Source organism: Vipera ursinii (genome assembly GCF_947247035.1).
Source record: "Vipera ursinii genome assembly, chromosome: Z".
Classification (NCBI taxonomy): Eukaryota; Metazoa; Chordata; class Lepidosauria; order Squamata; family Viperidae; genus Vipera; species Vipera ursinii.
In genome coordinates this window covers 19102254-19121723 of record NC_139517.1, presented here as the reverse complement: position 1 = coordinate 19121723, position 19470 = coordinate 19102254, and the positions used below count along the sequence as shown (strand labels likewise).

Here is a 19470-nt window from a genome sequence, read left to right as displayed (position 1 = left end):
TGTCTGAAATGATATAGACAGGGCTTTTTTTGTCATAGAACGCTCAGAACGGAGTTCCGGCACCTTTTTTGAATGGAACTTTGTAGGGTAGGCAAGGCGGGTTGTATGACATGTGTGAGTTCCGGCACCTTTTTCTTTTACAAAAAAAGCACTGGATATAGGGTCTCCTGCTTGAGCAGGAGGCTGGACTAGAAGACCTCCCAGGTCCTTTCCACCTGTATTCTGATTGATCCTTGAACTGTAGGATTCACGTGGCAGCCAAAGACTCATGCAAGAGGGCCTTATTTCAGCCAGCAGACAAAAACAGCTGCCTCTGGCACAGGAGATTCATTGCATTTCTGCAGGCATGCTGCTGCTGTTAATCAGTCATCCCAGGGTGATGGTTTGGGGAGGGGTTGCTGCGGTTTGCAAAAATGTTTTGCAGCTGGAACCAATAATGGATGTGTGGGCAGAGCTCTAACAGCCAGCAACTGATGCGGAAATTAACCATGATACAGGACATTTCAACCCAAGATTTGCTGAGCTGCAAAATAGGCACCGCATCAGGGTGTTGCCAAGCAGGAAAACTAACAATCCTTTCCATACATAAATATTGTTCCTAACCATCATGTCACCCACATGTGTTTTCTGATGTCACACAAAAACACCACCATTTCATATTGTGCAAAATAGGTGGCAAACTGCCGTACTGATACACTGTAAATAAACAATCATACTTGCATCATGTACTACACATGTATACTGTGTAAGAATAAGTTTGCATTGCAAGGTGTGTTTCATCACAAGTCCTTCTACACACACACACACACACACAAACACACACACAAACACACACATGGATGCCTATGATTCCGTAGAATGATCTTGCTTTCTTGAATCTCCCATCCTTATTTTAGCTGAGGCATAACAGAATGCCAAAAATATATTCAATATTAACACCTTATCACTGTCTATTAAAATAACAACAACAACATCTACATCTGCCTATCCCAGGTCCTGGTTAAGGACTCTATAGGTAGACAAAAATGCCAAATCCAGTCTGAACATCTGGCTGACTGTGCGATGATCAATAATGATGATGATGATAATGATGGAGACCTTAAAGGTCTTCTAATCCAACCCCTGCTCAAGCAAGAAACCCTGTACAATGTCAGACAAATGGTTGTCCGATCTCTTCTTAATAGCTTCCAGTGATGGAGCACTCACAACTTCTGAAGGCAAGTCACTCCACTGAATAATTTTTCTCACTGTCAGGAAATTTCTCCTTAGTTCTAGGTTGCTTCTATCCTTGATCATTTTCCATCCATTGTTTCTTGTCCTGCCTTCAGGCGCTTTGGAGAACAGCTTCACTCTCTCTTCCTTGTGGCAGCCCCTGAGATACTAGAACACTGCTATCATGTCCCCCCCCCTCGTCCTTCTCTTCATTAAACTAGACATACCCGTTTTAGCCTCCAGCCCCCTAATCAACTTTGTTGCTCTTCTTGCACTTTTTCTAGAGTCTGAACATCTTTTCTATATTGTGGTGATCAAAACTGGATGCAAATTCCAAGTGTGGTCTCACTAAGACTTGCTCCAGTCTTGTGCTTTTCAGATGAATTACAATCCACACTCAAGGATTCCTTTGTTGATTTTGCAATTGTGTTGTTTCAGGGCTTTTCAACCTTTTCACCCATTGCACCACTTTTAGGATATGGCAACATCCGAGTACCACCAGTCGCCTAGCAAGGTGTCAAAAACGTGATGACGCAAAAAAAAGGAAAAATAGTGATAAAGTACAGGTAGTCCTCGAATTACAACAGTCGCTTAGTGACTGTTCAAAGTTACAATGGCACTGAAAAAAGTGCCCCCCAAGCCACAGCTGAGCAAGACACCTGCCTGCCCGCTCGGCAGCGCTCTTCCTCCTGTCCAAGGTTTTCATTGTTGTGAGCATTTCTGTTGAGGATTGGCAGCGTGGGTGGGGGGGATGTTTGGTTTTTATTCACCCCACTGCTGGGTGGTTGCAGCAGGTTTTGTTCACTTCACATTTATTTATTTATTTATTTATTTATTTATTTATTTATTTTATTACATTTATATACCGCCCTTTCCCGAAGGACTCAGGGCGGTTTACAGGGTAATTAAAAACCAGATACAAAAGTTAAAAACAAGTTTAAAAAAATTACATTTGTCCCTGTATAAATAAAACCCCAATTAAAATAAATTTCTCCTCAGCCTGGGCCAGAGAGCTCGAAGATCCAGGTCTTCAGGCCCCGGCGGAATGAACGGAGGTCGGGGGCAGTCCTCAGCTCCACTGGCAGCTGGTTCCAAAGGGCAGGCGCCCCCACTGAGAAGGCTCTATCCCTGGGTGTCGTCCGCCGGCAATCTCTTACCGGCGGCACCCTGAGAAGACCCTCCCTGTGGGAGCGCACTGGACGAAGGGAACTTGATGCCGGCAGCAGGTGTTCCCTCAGATATCCCGGACCCAAGCCATGTAGGGCTTTATAGGTCATCACCAGCATGATGACCAACAGCATGATGACCAACCAACATGATCCTGGGACACTGTGACAGTACATTCCAGTTGACCGGCGCTTCTTCTGGGCTCAGCAGAAGCTCCAGGATCAGCGACGAGCTCCAGCTGGAGCCTGGCGCTGATCCTGGTGCTTCCGCTGAGCCCTGACAGCCCTGCAGCTCCAGCCGTCTCTCGCTCAGGCTTGTGCGGTGCTGCCACCGGTTCAGTTCATTCCCCTCCCCCGCTACCACTTTTCTAGGGTGGTCGCGTAACACCTGCCAGGTGCCAATGTACCACAGGTGGTACCCGTACCACTGGTTGAAAAGCCCTGGTTTAGGCTGCAATTTCCCACCATAAGTATTCCGCACTATGCAACTCCTATTATTCCATCTGTGTTTCCATTGGGCCTGCTTCCAAATGAGGCATGTACAGCATGTGTTTTTATTTGTACTTGAAAAACCTCCCATTATGACTTCCTGTTTTTGGAAGTCTTTCTTGAGTGATAGAGCTAAGAAGCTTGTATCTGGAAATACCCAAAGTACATATTGCTGCTGGCAGAGCAGATTTATTTCTGCCCATGCCATGTGATTTGCATTTTCTAACTGAATATGATAGTTTCAATCTGTCTCATACAAAAATAAGCAATTAGCAGCTTTCAGTTTTTTTGTTGGTTTTTGTACTGTTTTTTTGCATGGGAGAGCCAATTTGGCAATGCCAAAGAGCCTTGGTGGAGCAGTGGGCTAATGCCTCCTTAAGTAACATCAGCTGCCTGCAATTAGTGCAGGTTCGAGTCCCACCAGGCTCAAGGTTGACTCAGCCTTCCATCCTTCCGAGGTAGGTAAAATGAGGACCCAGATTGTTGGGGGCAATTAAGCTGACTTTGTAATAATGCCGCTGGGGGGGGGGGCAAAAGCCCTAATAAGCAGGCATATACATAGAATGAAGGCTACTGCTAAGCTTGTAAGCCGCCCTGAGTCTTCGGAGAAGGGCGGGATATAAATGGGATTAAAATAAAAATAAAATAAATGCCACCAGTTGCTCTCTTGCAGAGAAATCCCTCTGTCTGGCCTATTCAGGAGGAGGAACTATAAAGTGGCAACTTCTTATTTTTTTCCAGATGTTTGCACAACTGTGGGGTGGTGGTGGTTAAAGGTTACGTTCCTTTCAAAATGAGAGTCAAACCACAGTGAAAACAAGCATTTCCTGACAACTATGGCTACTATGTGACCCAAAGTGCATTGTTGTTGTATGGAGGGGAAAATATACACTGCTTACTGTACTATAGTTCTGTGGGCTAATTCACCCAATATACTTTGTTATAATGTAGTCTGCTTGGGTTTTGATTATGCTTTTTGCCTTAGGATTGATATTTGGCCTGGGCACCGGCTAGTTCAAAATTTTTCAGCTGGTTCCTTATATTTGGATTTTAGTTCCAAGAATTTTCCAGCCAGCACCAAATTTTGGCAGTTAGACCATAATGTTTATGGTTAGCTGTAGAGTTTATGAAACTGAGACATTTGAAGGGTTCAGATAGGCCTTGACTTACAACCATTCATTCAGTGACCATTCAAGGTTACAATGGCACTGACAAAAGTGACTTATAACCATTTTTCACACTTACGACCGTTGCAGCATCCCCATAGTCACGTGGTTACAACTGTCCCGGGGTCATGTGATTCCCCTTTTGCGACCTTCTGCCAGTTTCCCTTAATGACCATGTTACTAACTCAGCAACTGCAGTGATCCACTTAACAACTGTGCCAAGAAAGGTCGTAAAATGGGGCAAAACTCCCTTAACTTCTGTCTTGCTTACTGACAGAAATTTTGGGCTCAGTTGTGGTCGTAAGCGGAGGACCACCTATATACTGTATTGGAAGAATACCAGTCTCTGGCCATACTCTAGTGAGTCACACAACAATAAGAGAAAAGCCGGAAATCTTTAATACAGTTAAGAGTTTATTCTTTAATATCAATAAATAAGCAGCTAGAAGAATCTCTTCATTTCCTCCAAGTTGAGGAGTTTCATTTGTTTGTTTTTCCTAACAAAATGTTTCCTTCTGTTTTTGTGTGCATTAAAAAATCCAGCCCTTGGCTTGAGGTGGGTTCTAGTCATGAGACGGGGGAGGACGGGGAAACGAACGTAGTGTGGTCACTAAGGCGGAAAGCACTCGGGACGGTATGTGTCCAAGTGTGTGCGCGCGTGAGCTTGCGTGTGCAAAGGCAAGGACAGGCAGGTGGCTCAAAATGTACAGAAGCCGAGTTGCTGGTGATGTTTGTGGGTTGGGTAGAGAAGCAGCTGACAGGGAACATGGCGTGGCAAATGCCAGCATTGTGGCCCACACTAGCAATCCCACTAGCAGAGCGGTTAAGGCAGGGGGGGGCGGGGAAGAAAGACAATATTAAATAACAGAGGGGCACAGAAGCAGAGATGGGGCAGAAGACAAGACAGTGGGGGTTTGGGGAATGGGCAGATCTTGACGGTTGGGGGGGACGACGTGGTTATTTCCATGATGACTCAAATGTTCACTTCTTTCCTTCTAAATTGTCTGTAAAAAGGGAGGAAGAGAATAAAGAATAAAGGGCAGAGAATGAAGAAATCAAGACCCCCCCACACACACACAGACACACACTGCAAGCAAGATGAATAACCTAGAACTAATTCCTGCAAAAAATTGGTCTGCGATTGGGCTGGGAATGCAAGAGGCCTAATGCGGTTCACCCTCTTTCTCCAATAGCAAATGGTACTCTAGCAAGTAGCTATTATTGTTCCCCTTTTCCACCTCTCTAAGCATTTGTCCCTTCAGCTGATTATATGAGACGTATAATCTCATAATCTAGTAGCCATGTTTGTTTTCTACATCCTATTGGGGAACACTGCCCTTCTCATTGGAGAAGGCATGCCAAATTCCATGGGCGCATACTCCATTACTTTGAGCTTGCTTTCTCTTCTAATTATTACAATAAACCCTAGCAAGATTGTGTACTCCTTGGTATTTGTTGAGGGTAGTATTTAAAGTGCAGTCTCTCACTTTATGAACTCCTTCCTTAGAGACACGTACCTGGCAATTATATCCAGAGTACTTTCTTTCCCTCCCAATCTTTTAAAGAAATGTTTATGCCTTCTGTATATTTTTCAATTCTCTCTTTTTTACAATTTTAAATGGTCCAAGGTATACTTAATACCTTCTATATTTGATTATTGCTTTTCATGGAATCTAGTGAATGGTTTAAATAAATAGGTTGAAATTTAACAGACATCTCACTAGGTGGGAGAAAACAGGCCTGCATGTTATCTTAATACTGGAGAGAACTCTTAAAAAGAAAAACCATAATGCTGTGCCCAGTTTATGCTTAGAAAATGAGACAAACCATTAAATAGCTTTCCTCTAGAGCTGAGACCTCTCCTGACATGAATTACCTTCCAGATGTTAATTAAAAAAAATTGAAGCTTTCCTGGAGATTTTTCATAGTTTAACTGGGCTTCTATTTTCATGTGGATCAATATTTTTGTATGTTGTTCCAGCAGTGATGTTCATTTAAACTTTGCTAACTATTTATATGGTATTGTTGTATTTTATTGTGGACTGTACTGGATATTGCTGAAATCTTCTGATTGTGGAGGTATGGGATGGATGGATGGATGGAGATAGATAGAGAGACAGAGATAGAAAGATGGATAAGAGAGAGAGAGAGAGAGATGGAGATAGATAGAGGTAGATAGAGGTAGATGATAGATAGATAGATAGAGAGAGAGAGAGAGAGAGAGAGAGAGAGAGAGAGAGAGAGACAGACAGACAGACAGACAGACAGACAGACAGACAGATGTAGATATAGATATAGATATAGATATAGATATAGATATAGATATAGATATAGATATAGATATAGATATAGATATAGATATAGATATAGATATAGATATAGATATAGATATAGATATAGATATAGATATAGATATAAATATTGTTGTGTATGTAGATTAGCAGGGGAGTGGCTCTTCCACCGGTGGGAAATCCACGACCCTGGGTTGGGTGTTGATTCTTTGGTGGGAGATCCCGGCCCGGGGGTTGGCTAGCGTCCAGCAGCTGCTGGACATATATATATAGCTACACAGACTGGGGACCCCCAGTTCGCTCCACGTGTAACCAATAAACAACACTGTTACAATCTGCCTCACTGTGTGTCGTCGATCCGAACACAACAGATATAGATATAGATATAGATATAGATATAGATATAGATATAGATATAGATATAGATATAGATATAGATATAGATATAGATATAGATATAGATATAGATATAGATAGGTAGACAGACAGACAGACAGATAGATAGATAACTATATTACAATCAAATAATTCTACTGCTTAAGAACTAATTTTACAAACTGAGTGGAAATTGCTTCCTGTGAACTCTATGTGGCATTGGAGCCTTAGGGGGAAATCAAAGAGACCTGGGGATGTTCACTGCCCTGGATTCATGCTAACCCCAGTGCAGAAAAGCTCACCCAACCCAGAACATCATTTTCTCCACAGTTTTGCCCAAGTATCCTCACCCACCTCTTAAGAAGAAACTGACAACACCAAAAGCAGCCGGCCCACAGAAGGAGCATCCCCCTTATGCTGTCCAGCAAATGTGTGGCCAAGCAATGACTTAAATCAGACGTTTGCCTAAGCATGACACGAAGGCAACAAAGGCACAGCTAGCCACAGTCGGGAAGGCTGTGGAAAGCAGAAAAGACTTCTGTGCAAACAAAGGTCAGGACAGGACTATCCTCTCATTGAGCCAAACACAGTGAAGTCAGAAGCACCTCAGAAAGGGCACCAAGGCCAAAAAATGGCCAGGAAAAGCACAACGTAAGAAAAGGTCTGGCTAACAGAAGTACAATTTGGAATGTAACATTTAGGGTTTCTAGAATCCAACAGATAAAATTGTAAAATGGTTTGCGCTGAAAGTTACCCCTGTCTTTTTTTTGTTAAAGGACCCTATGAAGAATTATTATTATTATTAATAATAATAATAATAATAATAATAATAATAATAATAATAATAATAATAATAATGTCTAACCCCCTGCTCAGGCAGGAAACCCTACCATTTCAGACAAATGGCTGTCCAGTGTCTTCTTAAAAACCTCCAGTGTTGGAGCAGTTCAGCGGTTTCAAAACTGAACTCTAAACTAAACCACTCTAGGATTCTTTAGAAATGTCTGAGATGTTCCTCAAAGGAAGGATCAGTAAACTCAGGCAGCAAACTTTCCCTAAGAACTAATTTGCCTACCCTGCTGAGCTTCCTCGGCAACACAGGAACTGCAGAAGTCGTAAGAGGTGGTGATGGCCATTCATACAGGGGTCAGTTTTAATGTCAAAAAATGCTCCTTTTCCCCTCAATTATCTGTCTTTCATATAACAACTGCTGAGAGGATGGGAGATGACTTTGACAGAAATACACAAGATCCGTCTCCAACGTGATTGAGATATGTGTGAAAGACGTTTTAGGTCCACAACAGACAAATACTGGAAGCGGTTCAGATACATTCCTAAATTACTGAAGTGTAAAAAAGAGAAGGCATAGCACAATCAAACCTGCAAGAGTCTGTTATTATAACCAAACTCAATAAAGCTATATATATTTTTTTCCTTTCTCTGAAGTTGACTTCTTTCTTGGATGGAGTCCCCTTAGTGGTGCTGACGTCAATCTTGCAAATCTGATTATGTTGTAGTACCTCCTTTTCTTAATAGTTCAGTGAAGGAAAGAGGGGGTCTGTCTAAACCGCTTCTGAATATTATGTCTCTTGTGAACATAAAATATGTTCTTTTTTTGCCCTAGTAATAAATCTCACATGTCTCTGTCAAGGTTATTTTCCCTACTTTTTATAGCAACATTACAGATACACAGGTTCAGCAGTCTTCTAAGAAATGCTTAGAATTGTAATTTTGCTTATTTGTATATCTTGACACATGAGCAAAACTACCGTTTCCAGATTTTCAGTGGACTGAGATAGGAAGCAATCAATAAAACAGATTATTATTGGACCTTTCCTCCTCCTTCTCTCTTCATCACTAATTCATTTACATTCAATATTATGCATAAAGGCTTCATTGGGGATGAAGCAGAAGGTGGAGGAAGAGAAGAATGAGGGTACACTTCCTGATTATTCCTATATTCACATTACCTACGTCTACTATATAGGTAGAGTCACCAAGACTGGTTAGATCAGACTCCAACCTATTCTGGGAAGATCAGTGGATTAGGCCTGGTTCTATATTCTCTAAAATATTTGAAGTTCTCTAAGCAGATACATGTAGGGACGCGGTGGCTCAGTGGGTTAGGACGCTGAGCTTGTCGATCAGAAGGTCGGCAGTTTGGCGGGTCGAATCCCAAGTGCCGCGTAACAGAGTGAGCGCCTGTTACTCGTCTCAGCTTCTGCCAACCTAGCAGTTTGAAAGCACGTAAATATGCAAGTAAAAAAATAGGGACCACTACGGTGGGAAGGTAACAGCGTTCCGTGCGCCTTTGGCGTCTAGTCATGCCGGCCACATGACCACAGAGACGTCCTCGGACAAGCGCTGGCTCTTCAGCTTTGAAATGGAGATGAGCACCAGCCCCTAGAGTCAGAAACGACTAGCACGCATGTGCGGGGGAACCTTTACCTTTACCTTTAAGCAGATACACAAAGATTCTTTGGCAGACGTGTTAGTCCCACCATCTTAAAAATGCTAAATTTTAAACCCCTTGGAAATTCAGCCTGCTCTGCGGGCATTCAAAACATAACGTTTATAGTGGATGTTTATTGAAATGGCCACGACCATTCATTCCAGCAGGAGGTTGAATTTGTGGAACGTGGAGCCTTGCACTGATCAGATTACCATCAACCAAACATTTCCTGAAGGAATGGTACTCTTGGAATAATTCTCTTTCAGGGAAGGATTTTCTGTCTCTTGCCCTATGAAGCAAGCCCTCTCCCCCCGATGTGGATGGACCCTAGTTTCCTGGACAATGTCAGCTGCAGCAAACAGACTGTCCAAGCAAAAAAGAAACATTTTCCCCAGCTCCCCACAGATATTGCCTATTTTTCTGCATAGATCAACAGACAGATATGAAGGAATTGCCAGAGAACAAACAAGGCATGCAATTGAGGGTTGTACAGTAAGATACCTGGGAGGCAGGATACAGGAGAATAGAGGGGGAAGGAGTTTATGCTACAGGATGGAAAGGATAAAAGAAGCCAGAGTTAATGGAGATTAGGAAGGAAATTCACAAGAAGAGGAGAATATTATTAGTCTGGATGGAATGAGTAAGTAAAATAAATGACTGAAGGAATGATTAGCAACCCATAAAGGAGGGAGAACTCTTTAAAATAAGAGATACACAAACAACTGTTCCTTTTCTCTTTGGCTATATCTTATTACCCAGAACTCCCAGACGGTTTGCCAAAGATGCTTTTTCAAAAGGTAACTCTTTGTTTTTCCTTGAAGAACTGAAGAAGCTTCTGGGATGAGAAGCGAAGCTTCTTCAAAGAAAAACAAAGGAAATCCAGTTGTCTTTTGAAAAAAAAACACCTTTGGAACAACCGTGATCTGGATGACTGAGAATCTCCACAGACACCCAGATAATTCCCATCTGCCTCTGTGCTTCCTCTGGTCTAACAGGACCTACTTTAGCTTCAGATTTAAAAAGTGAAACCAAGGATCCAGGGACAACTCCACAGTTGGACAAAATGGACTCTTTATCAGAATTGTACGTTCCTTGGGACTGAGATCAGATGCATCTGGATGTGCTCCATGGAGTTCATCAGGAAGGAACCCAAGTGACTAAGGACCAAATCCTATATTTAAAGATGTGTTACACTGAATGAGTGCAGATGGGAATTCTAGCCTAATAGAGGAAATACCAGAGGAAGGCAGGAAATAATTACAGAGAGAAAGATCAGAACGGGGGAGGGAGGGGGACATTCCATTTCTTATTTTCTCCAACTTGATGATTTTGTTTTCATGGATTCCATCTGGGAAATCCACTTCCAGTATGAAAGAAAAGGCAAAGGGCTGGGAAGATAAAGTAGGTTAGGGAGGCTTACGCTCCAGATAGTTCCGGGCAACGAATTTGAGACATTCATCCAGAAAGATGACAGGCAAGGATATTTTCAACACCACGAGCCAGTGGTGCAAGTCCAAGTGTGTCAGTTTGAAGATCATCTGGAAAGCACAAGAACAACAATGGAGACATCAATAGAGAAATATGTATTTTCTTCTACCTTTCCGCTCCTAGTCAGAATATGTACTAAACTGACTTAAATGATAGGCTAAATTAGATATAATCAGCTGAATCCTGATTAAAGATTAGATTTAATAAATGGGACTTGTAACTCCAAGCACGTAGGAGTGTATAAATCCTTTGATGGAAGAATTCTGGAATAAATGGGAGAACACTTGAAGCATCTCTTTTGGAGCTATCATAGAAGCTGTTTCTTCTAGACTAACTTTTTTGCTTTTAGAAGCTACTCTTAGATGTTACCTTGTGAGCATGCGTGCATGCATAGCTGCTTCACTTGTTATTTTCCCCAGCAAGCAGAGTTGGCTGTGCATATGCACACATGAAGAAGCAGCCAGAAATGGTTTCTGGAACAGCGGTAGAAGCCTGGAGCAGACTTCTCCAGCTAGAAGAACAACTATTTGAATGATTGGGCTTTGCCATGCCTCAGATCTGAAGGCAAAAAGGTTCATAGAGAAGCATGAATCTAGCACCCATCTGCTACTCCCTAAAACTTCTGGGTGTGTTTGTCATGTAGCTGTCCTCTTTAGGTGCCACAGGATCCTGGAAATGACAACGGTTGCTTTGAAGAGCTGAAGAAAAGTAATGCTTTATTTGCACCCCTGCAGACTCCATGGTCCCTTTTTATTTTTAAATCCAAAAGTAAAATCCCCCAGCCCTCACTGATCAAAAATACGATGTGGTCACTATTACTTACAGGCAGGGGATCAACATAAAGGATGACAAAATGCAGAGACATGGAGAGGCAGATAGATCCCAGAAGCCAGAAGTTCACCCAGGGAGGCATCCGTACCAAGGACTGGTTCTCTGAAAGGCTATTGTGAAGAGAGAAATGGGAAATTAAATCAAAGTTATAATCTCCACTGTGCTTTTGAAATGAGAGCCCCCAGTCTTAAATAATCAATCTGTGCGAATACATAGCAACTAGTTCTCAAAAAATAAATAAATAAATTGAGATACATGAGAAGTGAGTAGCTTTTCTTTGAGTAAAAGGTTAATTTGATAGATTTCAGCTCTGCAATGAAGGTTCTAGCCCTGGGAGTTAGTAAATGGGTGTATTTGAAGATTTTATTTATTTATTTATTTATTTATTTATTTATTTATTTATTTATTTATTTATTTATTTATTTATTTATTTAGATTTGTATACCGCCCTTTCCCGAAGGACTCAGGGCGGTTTACAGGGTAATTAAAACAAGAAATACAAAAGTTAAAAAAGATTAAGAAATTACAACAGTCCCTGAAAAGGTAAACGCCCCCAATTAAAATTAAAATTAAAATTCTCAGCCTGGGCCAGAGAGCTCGAAGAGCCAGGTCTTCAGGTCCCGGCGGAATGAATGGAGGTCGGGGGCAGTCCTAAGCTCCACGGGCAGCTGGTTCCAGAGGGCAGGCGGCACCCTGAGAAGGCCCTCCCTGTGGGAGCGCACTGGACGAAGGGAGCTTGATGTTCCCTCAGATATCCCGGACCCAAGCCATTTAGGGCTTTATAGGTCATTACCAGCACCTTGAATCTCACCCGGAGGGCAACCGGAAGTGGAAGAACACATTTCAGGTAGTCTTCGATTGACAACCATAACTGAGCCCAAAATTTATGTTTCTAAGTGAGACATTTGTTAAAGGAATATTGACCTATTTTACAACCTTTCTTGCCAGAGTTGTTAAGTGAATCATTGCAGTTGTTAAGTTAGTAACGCAATTGTTAAGTGAATGTGGCTTCCCCATTGAGTTTGATTGTCAAAAGGGGAATCACACATGACCCTGGGACATTACAACCGTCATAAATATGAGTCAGTTGCCAAGCATCTGTATTTTGATCACATGACCATGGGGATGCTGCAATGGATGTAAGTGTGAAAAAATGTTCATAAGTCGCTTTTCCCAGTGCCGCTGTAACTTTGAATGGTCACTAAATGAGCTGTTTTAAGTTCAGGACTATCTGTATTAAAATTTGAGTGCAGGATTCAATTAATCTCCGACTTTGTTTTAAATCAACATCTTTATGACTTTGAAATGTGATCAGAATGTTCTTTGCCCTCCCTTCTGAACAGTAAAATATGAACTGATTATGCAAACAATTAGATGTTTTAAATTAAGGGTACTTGTCCTTGGGGCATGGCAATAATTCTGCTGCAATAGCTGGGAAAGCACTGCTATGGTGCTAATGAACCTTGGCACATTTCAGCAGGCTGCCCTTCTGTTGTGAAGAAACATCCATGGTAGATAAGATGTAAGTGACTTACATTGCTATTTTTCGGATATTCACTGGTTCCTTATATTGCTGCAAAAAATTATTCTGCCTTACATATTTGCAGCGGCTGGTGTCTTGCATGAAATGTAAGTTTACTCAAAATAGAGCTTTTTGCACATTGCTAAAAAGCTGAATCAAAGCTGAATCTCTAATATTCATTTTTTACTGGCATGGACTTTGAGTTATCTTTACAGAGAACATTCATTTCTCCTTCCCCATCATCCTGCACAATTTGGAAAGCTGGAGAAAGCATAAGATTTGTCTGAGATGGGAACAAAGCTTGGAGAAATGCTAGTGAAAAACGTGGCAGGCAGTATCATGTGCCTAAAGCCATCCTCCATTTTACCTGTTGAGCGCATTGCACATCTCAATGGTGACCAAGACGGACAAAGCCATAGTCATGGGGACAGAGGACTCAAAGATTTCACAGTCCAAGCCGTCAAAGGAAGGGTGGTCATCTGTACATTGCATGAAATGGGACTAGGAGAAGAAAAGAAGAATGAGGAAAAGCGAGATTAAGATGGAACGGGGTTTTTCCGAATTACGAAATCCTTCATTCCTCATATGATACTTCTGTTCTTGTCTCCCACAACTTAGAGCACAGGTGTCAAACTGCCGGCCCGCGGGCCAGATGCATCATACTGAAACTGTGCCCACTCCACCTCCGGCAATGGGGGAAAAGCCGCGATACGTCACAACATATCACAAGACATGGCGAGTTTGACACCCCAGACTTAGAGCAATCAAAACTCACCAACTGATGGTAAGTCACTCCAGGTCCATCCTCAGCATATATGAACCACCAGGCAGCAGCCCCAACAGTGGCCGCTCCGACGTATACTGTAGGTAAAACAAAAATGGAAAGATTATTGTGAGCAGAGAAAAAGCCAGTAACAGCAGAATGTGGTATTTCCTCAAGGATGACCACTGAGAAACTGGAACAAAAGGGCTACATTGTTTTTTTTTCCTTGCACTTTGGTGGCACAGTGGTTAGACTGCAGTATTGCGGGTTAATTCGGCTCATTGCCAGGCGTTCGTCTACTCCTGGCCTAGGCCTAGGCCGCTTTATGACTTGTGGACTTCAACTCCCAGAATTCCTGAGCCAACATGGCTCAGCTTGGAAACCTCTCCCTTTTCCCTCAGCATGGCTGGCTCAGGAATTCTGGGAGTTGAAGTCCACAAGTCATAAAGCGGCCTAGGCCTAGGCCAGGAGTAGACGACCTTGGCTCTTTTATGATTCGTGGACTTCAACTCCCAGAATTCCTGAGCCAGCATGGCTCAGCTTGGAAACCTCTCCCTTTCCCCTCAGCGTGGCTGGCTCAGGAATTCTGGGAGTTGAAGTCCACGAGTCATAAAAGAGCCAAAGTTGCTTACCCCTGCCCTAGCCTAATGGCTCTGTTTGCAAACATATGATAATAAATATGAACAAAATGCAACTGACTGAAGAATAAGCCAAAGATAGCCTAATTGTACCAGGCTAGGTCGTGCCGAAGATTTGTGCTTGCCTGGGATTTTGGAGATGATACAGATTGCTGAGCTGAGATTACTGTTAGGTCACATAAGACAAGGATGAGGGCACAGACTTGAATTCACAGTTAGAATATAGGGTCAAAATGTATGATATAGGTCCAGAGCTAGACCTAGGCAACAGCTATGGGAGGAAAGTACTTACTTCCAATGGCCATGTAGCGGAAGAAGAGCCAACCGCTAATCAGGGGCTCCTTGGGGCTGCGAGGGGGCTTGTCCATGATGTCCAAATCAGGGGGGTTAAAACCCAAGGCAGTGGCTGGAAGCCCATCAGTCACCAAGTTCACCCACAGCAGCTGTACAGGGATCAAGGCTTCAGGGAGACCGAGGGCGGCTGTGAGGAAGATACTGGCATGGGGAGACAAGCATGAGATCAGAGAAGTCTCTGGAAGTCAGGCGCATGTGACATCACCATCAACACTTGGGGGGACAGATCTCCCCACCTTAGTTACTCGGTATTTATTTGGCCCACTGCAAAACTGTTTTCCAGACAACCTAGTTTAGCTTTGAAGCTGACCAGATGACAATGGGCAAAGCCCCTTACCAGACAACCTCACCCACGTTAGAGGAGATGAGGTAGCGAATGAATTGTTTCATGTTGTTGTAGATGGCCCGGCCTTCCTCCACCGCAGCCACAATAGTGGAGAAGTTATCATCTGCCAACACCATTTCAGAGGCACTCTTGGCCACGGCAGTGCCAGAGCCCATGGCAATTCCAATTTCGGCTTTCTTCAGAGCTGGGGCATCATTTACACCATCACCAGTCTATCAGGAGACAGAAAGGGAGGAAGGGAGGAAAGAAATAAGAGAGTTAACTGAGATACGGGGAATTAAATATTGGGAAAACTTCATGTTCTAAGAACAATCCTCCTGAAATGAAAAGAGACACTGATTTGTTTACACAACAGTCAGTTGGGGAAATGGTCAATTATTTCATCTAGTAAATTTCATTCAGGATTTCATTCTTTTTAATGAACATCAGGCTACAAAAATTTAAACAGTCATACATCTCTTACAGGCAGTCCTCGACTTTGCAACCATTCTTTTAGCGACCATTTGAAGATACGACAGCACTGGAAACAGTGACGTACGACTGGTCCTTGCACTTATGACCATCACAGCATCCTCATGGTCGTGTGATCACAATTTGGGTGCTAGGCAACTGGCATATATTTACAGCAGTTGTGGCATCCCAGGGTCACCATTTGCAACTTCCAGCTGACTCCCAACAAGCAAAATCAATGGGAGGAAGCAGGATTCGCTTAATGACCATGTGATTCACTTAACAACTGCAGTGATTCACTTAAAAACCATATCAATAAAAGTCATTAAATCAGGCAAAAGTCACTTAACAACCACCTCACAACAGAAATTATGGTCCCAATTGTGGTCAAGGGACTACCTGTATTAATTTTTTCTAGCGCCAGAGATATACTGTGGAGAGGAGAAGATGGATTGATTATATCCAGAATAAATATGGGACTAAAAAATTTTCACTTAGCATTTGAATAATTAGTGGAATTATATGATGTATAACTAGCTTGTAGTTATTTATTAAGAGTTAAAGTGCGATAGAATTTAATATTTTATTGTTGTTTGCATATTGTAGATTATGTTTGTTTGTATTTTTATACCCTGTATTTAGCTCTGGGAAGTCGGGGAGGGGGAGGGGGAGGGGAGGGGAGAGTTGGGAGAGGTTTGGGGAGGAAGGAGGGGGTTGGGAGGGGTTTTGTATTTAAAAATGTACTGTAAAACTTTTCAATAAAAAAAATTTCTAGCGCCCATTCAGTCATCTGGACCTAATGGTGGGTAGTTCCCTGCCCACCTATATTCCCCTCTATTCACCATGGCAGTGATCTCATCGAAGCTCTGCAGGAACTCCACAATCTTTGACTTGTGCATGGGCTCAACCCGCGCAAAGCAGCAAGCTCTTCGGCAGGCTTCCCGTTGCTCAGCAAAGGGCAAGTCGTCAAACTCCCGGCCGGTGTAGGCCTTGCCGGTCACTTCTTCATTTTCGCTGAAGATGCCAATGCGGCGACAGATGGCAATCGCGGTACCTTTGTTGTCGCCGGTGATCATGATGACGCGGATGCCAGCTTCACGACACAGTTGAATAGATCCTGAGACTTCTTTGCGGGGAGGATCCAACATTCCTACGCAGCCCACAAAGGTCAGGTCATTCTGCGAAGGTCAGAAAAAAAAAAGATTACCAGCTGGCCCACACTAGATAACCGACATCTGGTCTTTATATCAAGTTTATACCATGCCAAAGGCTGGAAAGTCTGCAATAAAGACAAATATAGTTCGAGCTGAATTCTCTGATCATCTTTTCCCAAGAGCTGTGAAAACATGGATCTTCAGAGAGGCATCTGGGAACGTTTGAAGATTTTGTAACCCAAATGATGACACATCAAGTGTGTATGGTTTACGTTACTGATATTTTTTTAATAATGTAACTTCTAAGTTATTGGGTTTCTTTGAAAATGGAGCAATTTACAAGCTAAAGTAATGAAAACTTTCCGTTGAAGAGATCTACTTTAATACCGTGGCTTGAGGGGAGAATTAGATCGAAATATCCACAGAGTCAAAGCTTAGGATGATGGGAAACGTCTCTCAGACTACCTAACTCACAGCTCACTTGTGCATATAGGAGGGGGAAAAGTTTTAATATGCTAACTCAAGTTTCTTGGAGAAGAAATATCGCAAATAAAATAAAGAAGAATTGATAGGAGATAAACTAGGAACAGAGAAAAGTAAAAAGTGGCCGGTTGCCACTTTAGTGTTCATACAATGGACCAAAATATCAGTGCCAATTTTTGTTTTGGTCCCTTATATTACCTAGGGTGACTTCAAAACCAGAATGTATGGTTCAGTGGCTTGCATGAACTAGGTAATGATGATTTTTTCAATAAACCATGGTTAAACACACCATGGTTTACAATATGGTTGCATGAGCACATTGCTTATATGCAGTAAAAGGTAAAGGTAAAGCTTCCCCCGCATGTGCATGCTAGTCGTTTCCGACTCTAGGGGCCGGTGCTCATCTCTGTTTCAAAGCCGAAGAGCCAGCGCTTGTCCGAGGATGTCTCCGTGGTCATGACTGGATGCCAAAGGCGTACGGAACGCTGTTACCTTCCCACCATAGTGGTCTCTATTTTTCTACTTGCATTTTTACGTGCTTTCGAACTGCTAGGTTGGCAGAAGCTGGGACGAGTAACAGGCGCTCACTCTGTGTAACTGGTTCTCTGTGTGGATGCTATTTCCGGAAGTGTGTTCTGGGCCTGGGCAACAAAAAATTAGCTTCCAGTTCTGCCAAAGTGGTACGAACCGGTTGAATCCCACCACTGCCTATATGTCCAACGCCTGGCTTGCTTGGCATGTTGTCCTTCAGAGTTCTCAAGAAGCAGAGGTTGAGATGAAGGAGTTGCTCTTAAGTGACTAAACATAAACCAATTACCTTCCATTTTTGCCACCAGGACTTTGGTATAAGTTTAAGGGTCATGGACACAGGCCATTCCCACACTCCAGAATCAAGTTATATATAGTATCTAAAGTTAATCAAGGTTGTTTTTTTCAGCAGCAAAGTATGAATTTCCTTTTACACACACTTGTACGTGTTAAAAATCCTTACATTTAAATTACTATATTTTCTTAAAATGTATTTACTGAGGTTTATATTTCATACTGCCCTGAGATACTGTTTAATTCATTTTCATCATTTCTTTTGCAAGAGGTTCCCTACCCCTCGAAGCTGATCTGGGAGTTTTTTGCTACTCTTTGAAAACTCCCAGATCAGCATTCAGGGGCAGGGATCTCTTACAAAAGAAAAGATGAAAATAAATCAAACAGTATCTCAGGGCAGTATGAAATATAAACCTCAGTAAATACATCTTAAGACAATATAGCAATTTAGGCTAAACTACACACAATCGTCTTCAAAGTAAACAGTATATACAATGTCGTAAAAATGTCGTATCCAACCTTGGCAACTTTAAGACTTGTGGACTTCAATTCTGGGAGTTGAAGTCCACAAGTTTAAGTTTAAGTTTAAGTTTATTGAGTTTATATACAGCCCTTTTCCCGTAGGACTCAGGGTGGTTTACAAAGTATTTAAAAACGTTAATACAATACAAAAGTTAAAAACAGTTAAAATAATTAAATTTAATCCCTGAAAAAATATAAAACCCCATTTAAAAACTCTCAGCCTGGGCCGGAAAGCTCAAAGAGCCAGGTCTTTAGGTCCCGGCGGAATGACCGAAGGTCGGGGGCAGTCCTAAGCTCTAGGGGCAGCTGTTTCCAAAGGGCAGGCACACCCACTGAGAAGGCCCTCCCCCTGGGTGTTATCCGCCGGCAGTCTTTTACCGGTGGCACCCTGAGAAGGCCCTCCATGTAGGAGCGCACGGGACGAAGGGAACTTGATGCCGGCAGCAGGTCTTAAAGTTGCCAAGGCTGGATACCTCTGCTCTATAGCTTTCATTAATAATCTACCATCACTGATCAGTTTTACCTCATATTCAATAAATTTAGTGGAATCTACTAAATACATGTCTTCTTTCTTTGGTGGGGTGTCACGAGTGGCTAATGCCAAGCAACGGAGAGTATCCCGTCCTGTGCCCCACTCTTTGATGACTCCCAATATGTGGTCCTTAACACAGGCAGTGAGGGGAACACGTGTGGTGCCCACACGAATATAGTTACAACGATCAATCACACCCTCGGGGGCACCCTGTGAAGACACAACAAAAGTAATGAGCATTGTCACTTGTGGAGAAAAGGGATAGAATAGCAAGCAATGTGACAACATAACTGTTTAGACCCGGTCATAAAACTTTAGCATAGAAGTTCTCTTTCCTTTATGCGGAAGAGTAAGTGGTAGATATAGTAATCTGAAGGTCCATCACTGAACTGTATGACTGCTGAAGAAGGTTCA

The 19470-nt window shown here is 42.6% G+C and overlaps 1 protein-coding gene across 2 annotated transcripts in view; it reads right to left on the bottom strand.

Annotated features, from left to right (window-relative positions):
- Positions 1-4429: 4429 nt before the first annotated feature.
- The window catches only part of ATP2A1 (ATPase sarcoplasmic/endoplasmic reticulum Ca2+ transporting 1), a 45291-nt gene continuing 30250 nt past the window's right edge, over positions 4430-19470 (bottom strand). Inside the window, exons 14-23 of one of the 2 annotated variants that reach the window (XM_083376549.1) lie at positions 19048-19266; positions 16386-16721; positions 15085-15305; positions 14686-14888; positions 13768-13853; positions 13360-13493; positions 11463-11580; positions 10572-10689; positions 9653-9696; positions 4430-5037 (exon numbers count right to left, since the gene is read on the bottom strand). In XM_083376549.1, coding sequence (XP_083232675.1) covers positions 9692-9696; positions 10572-10689; positions 11463-11580; positions 13360-13493; positions 13768-13853; positions 14686-14888; positions 15085-15305; positions 16386-16721; positions 19048-19266 — 1440 coding nt within the window. In that variant the 3' untranslated portion in view covers positions 4430-5037; positions 9653-9691. The remainder of the gene's footprint in view (positions 5038-9652; positions 9697-10571; positions 10690-11462; positions 11581-13359; positions 13494-13767; positions 13854-14685; positions 14889-15084; positions 15306-16385; positions 16722-19047; positions 19267-19470) is intronic. The other variant, XM_083376548.1, reaches the window with a different exon arrangement.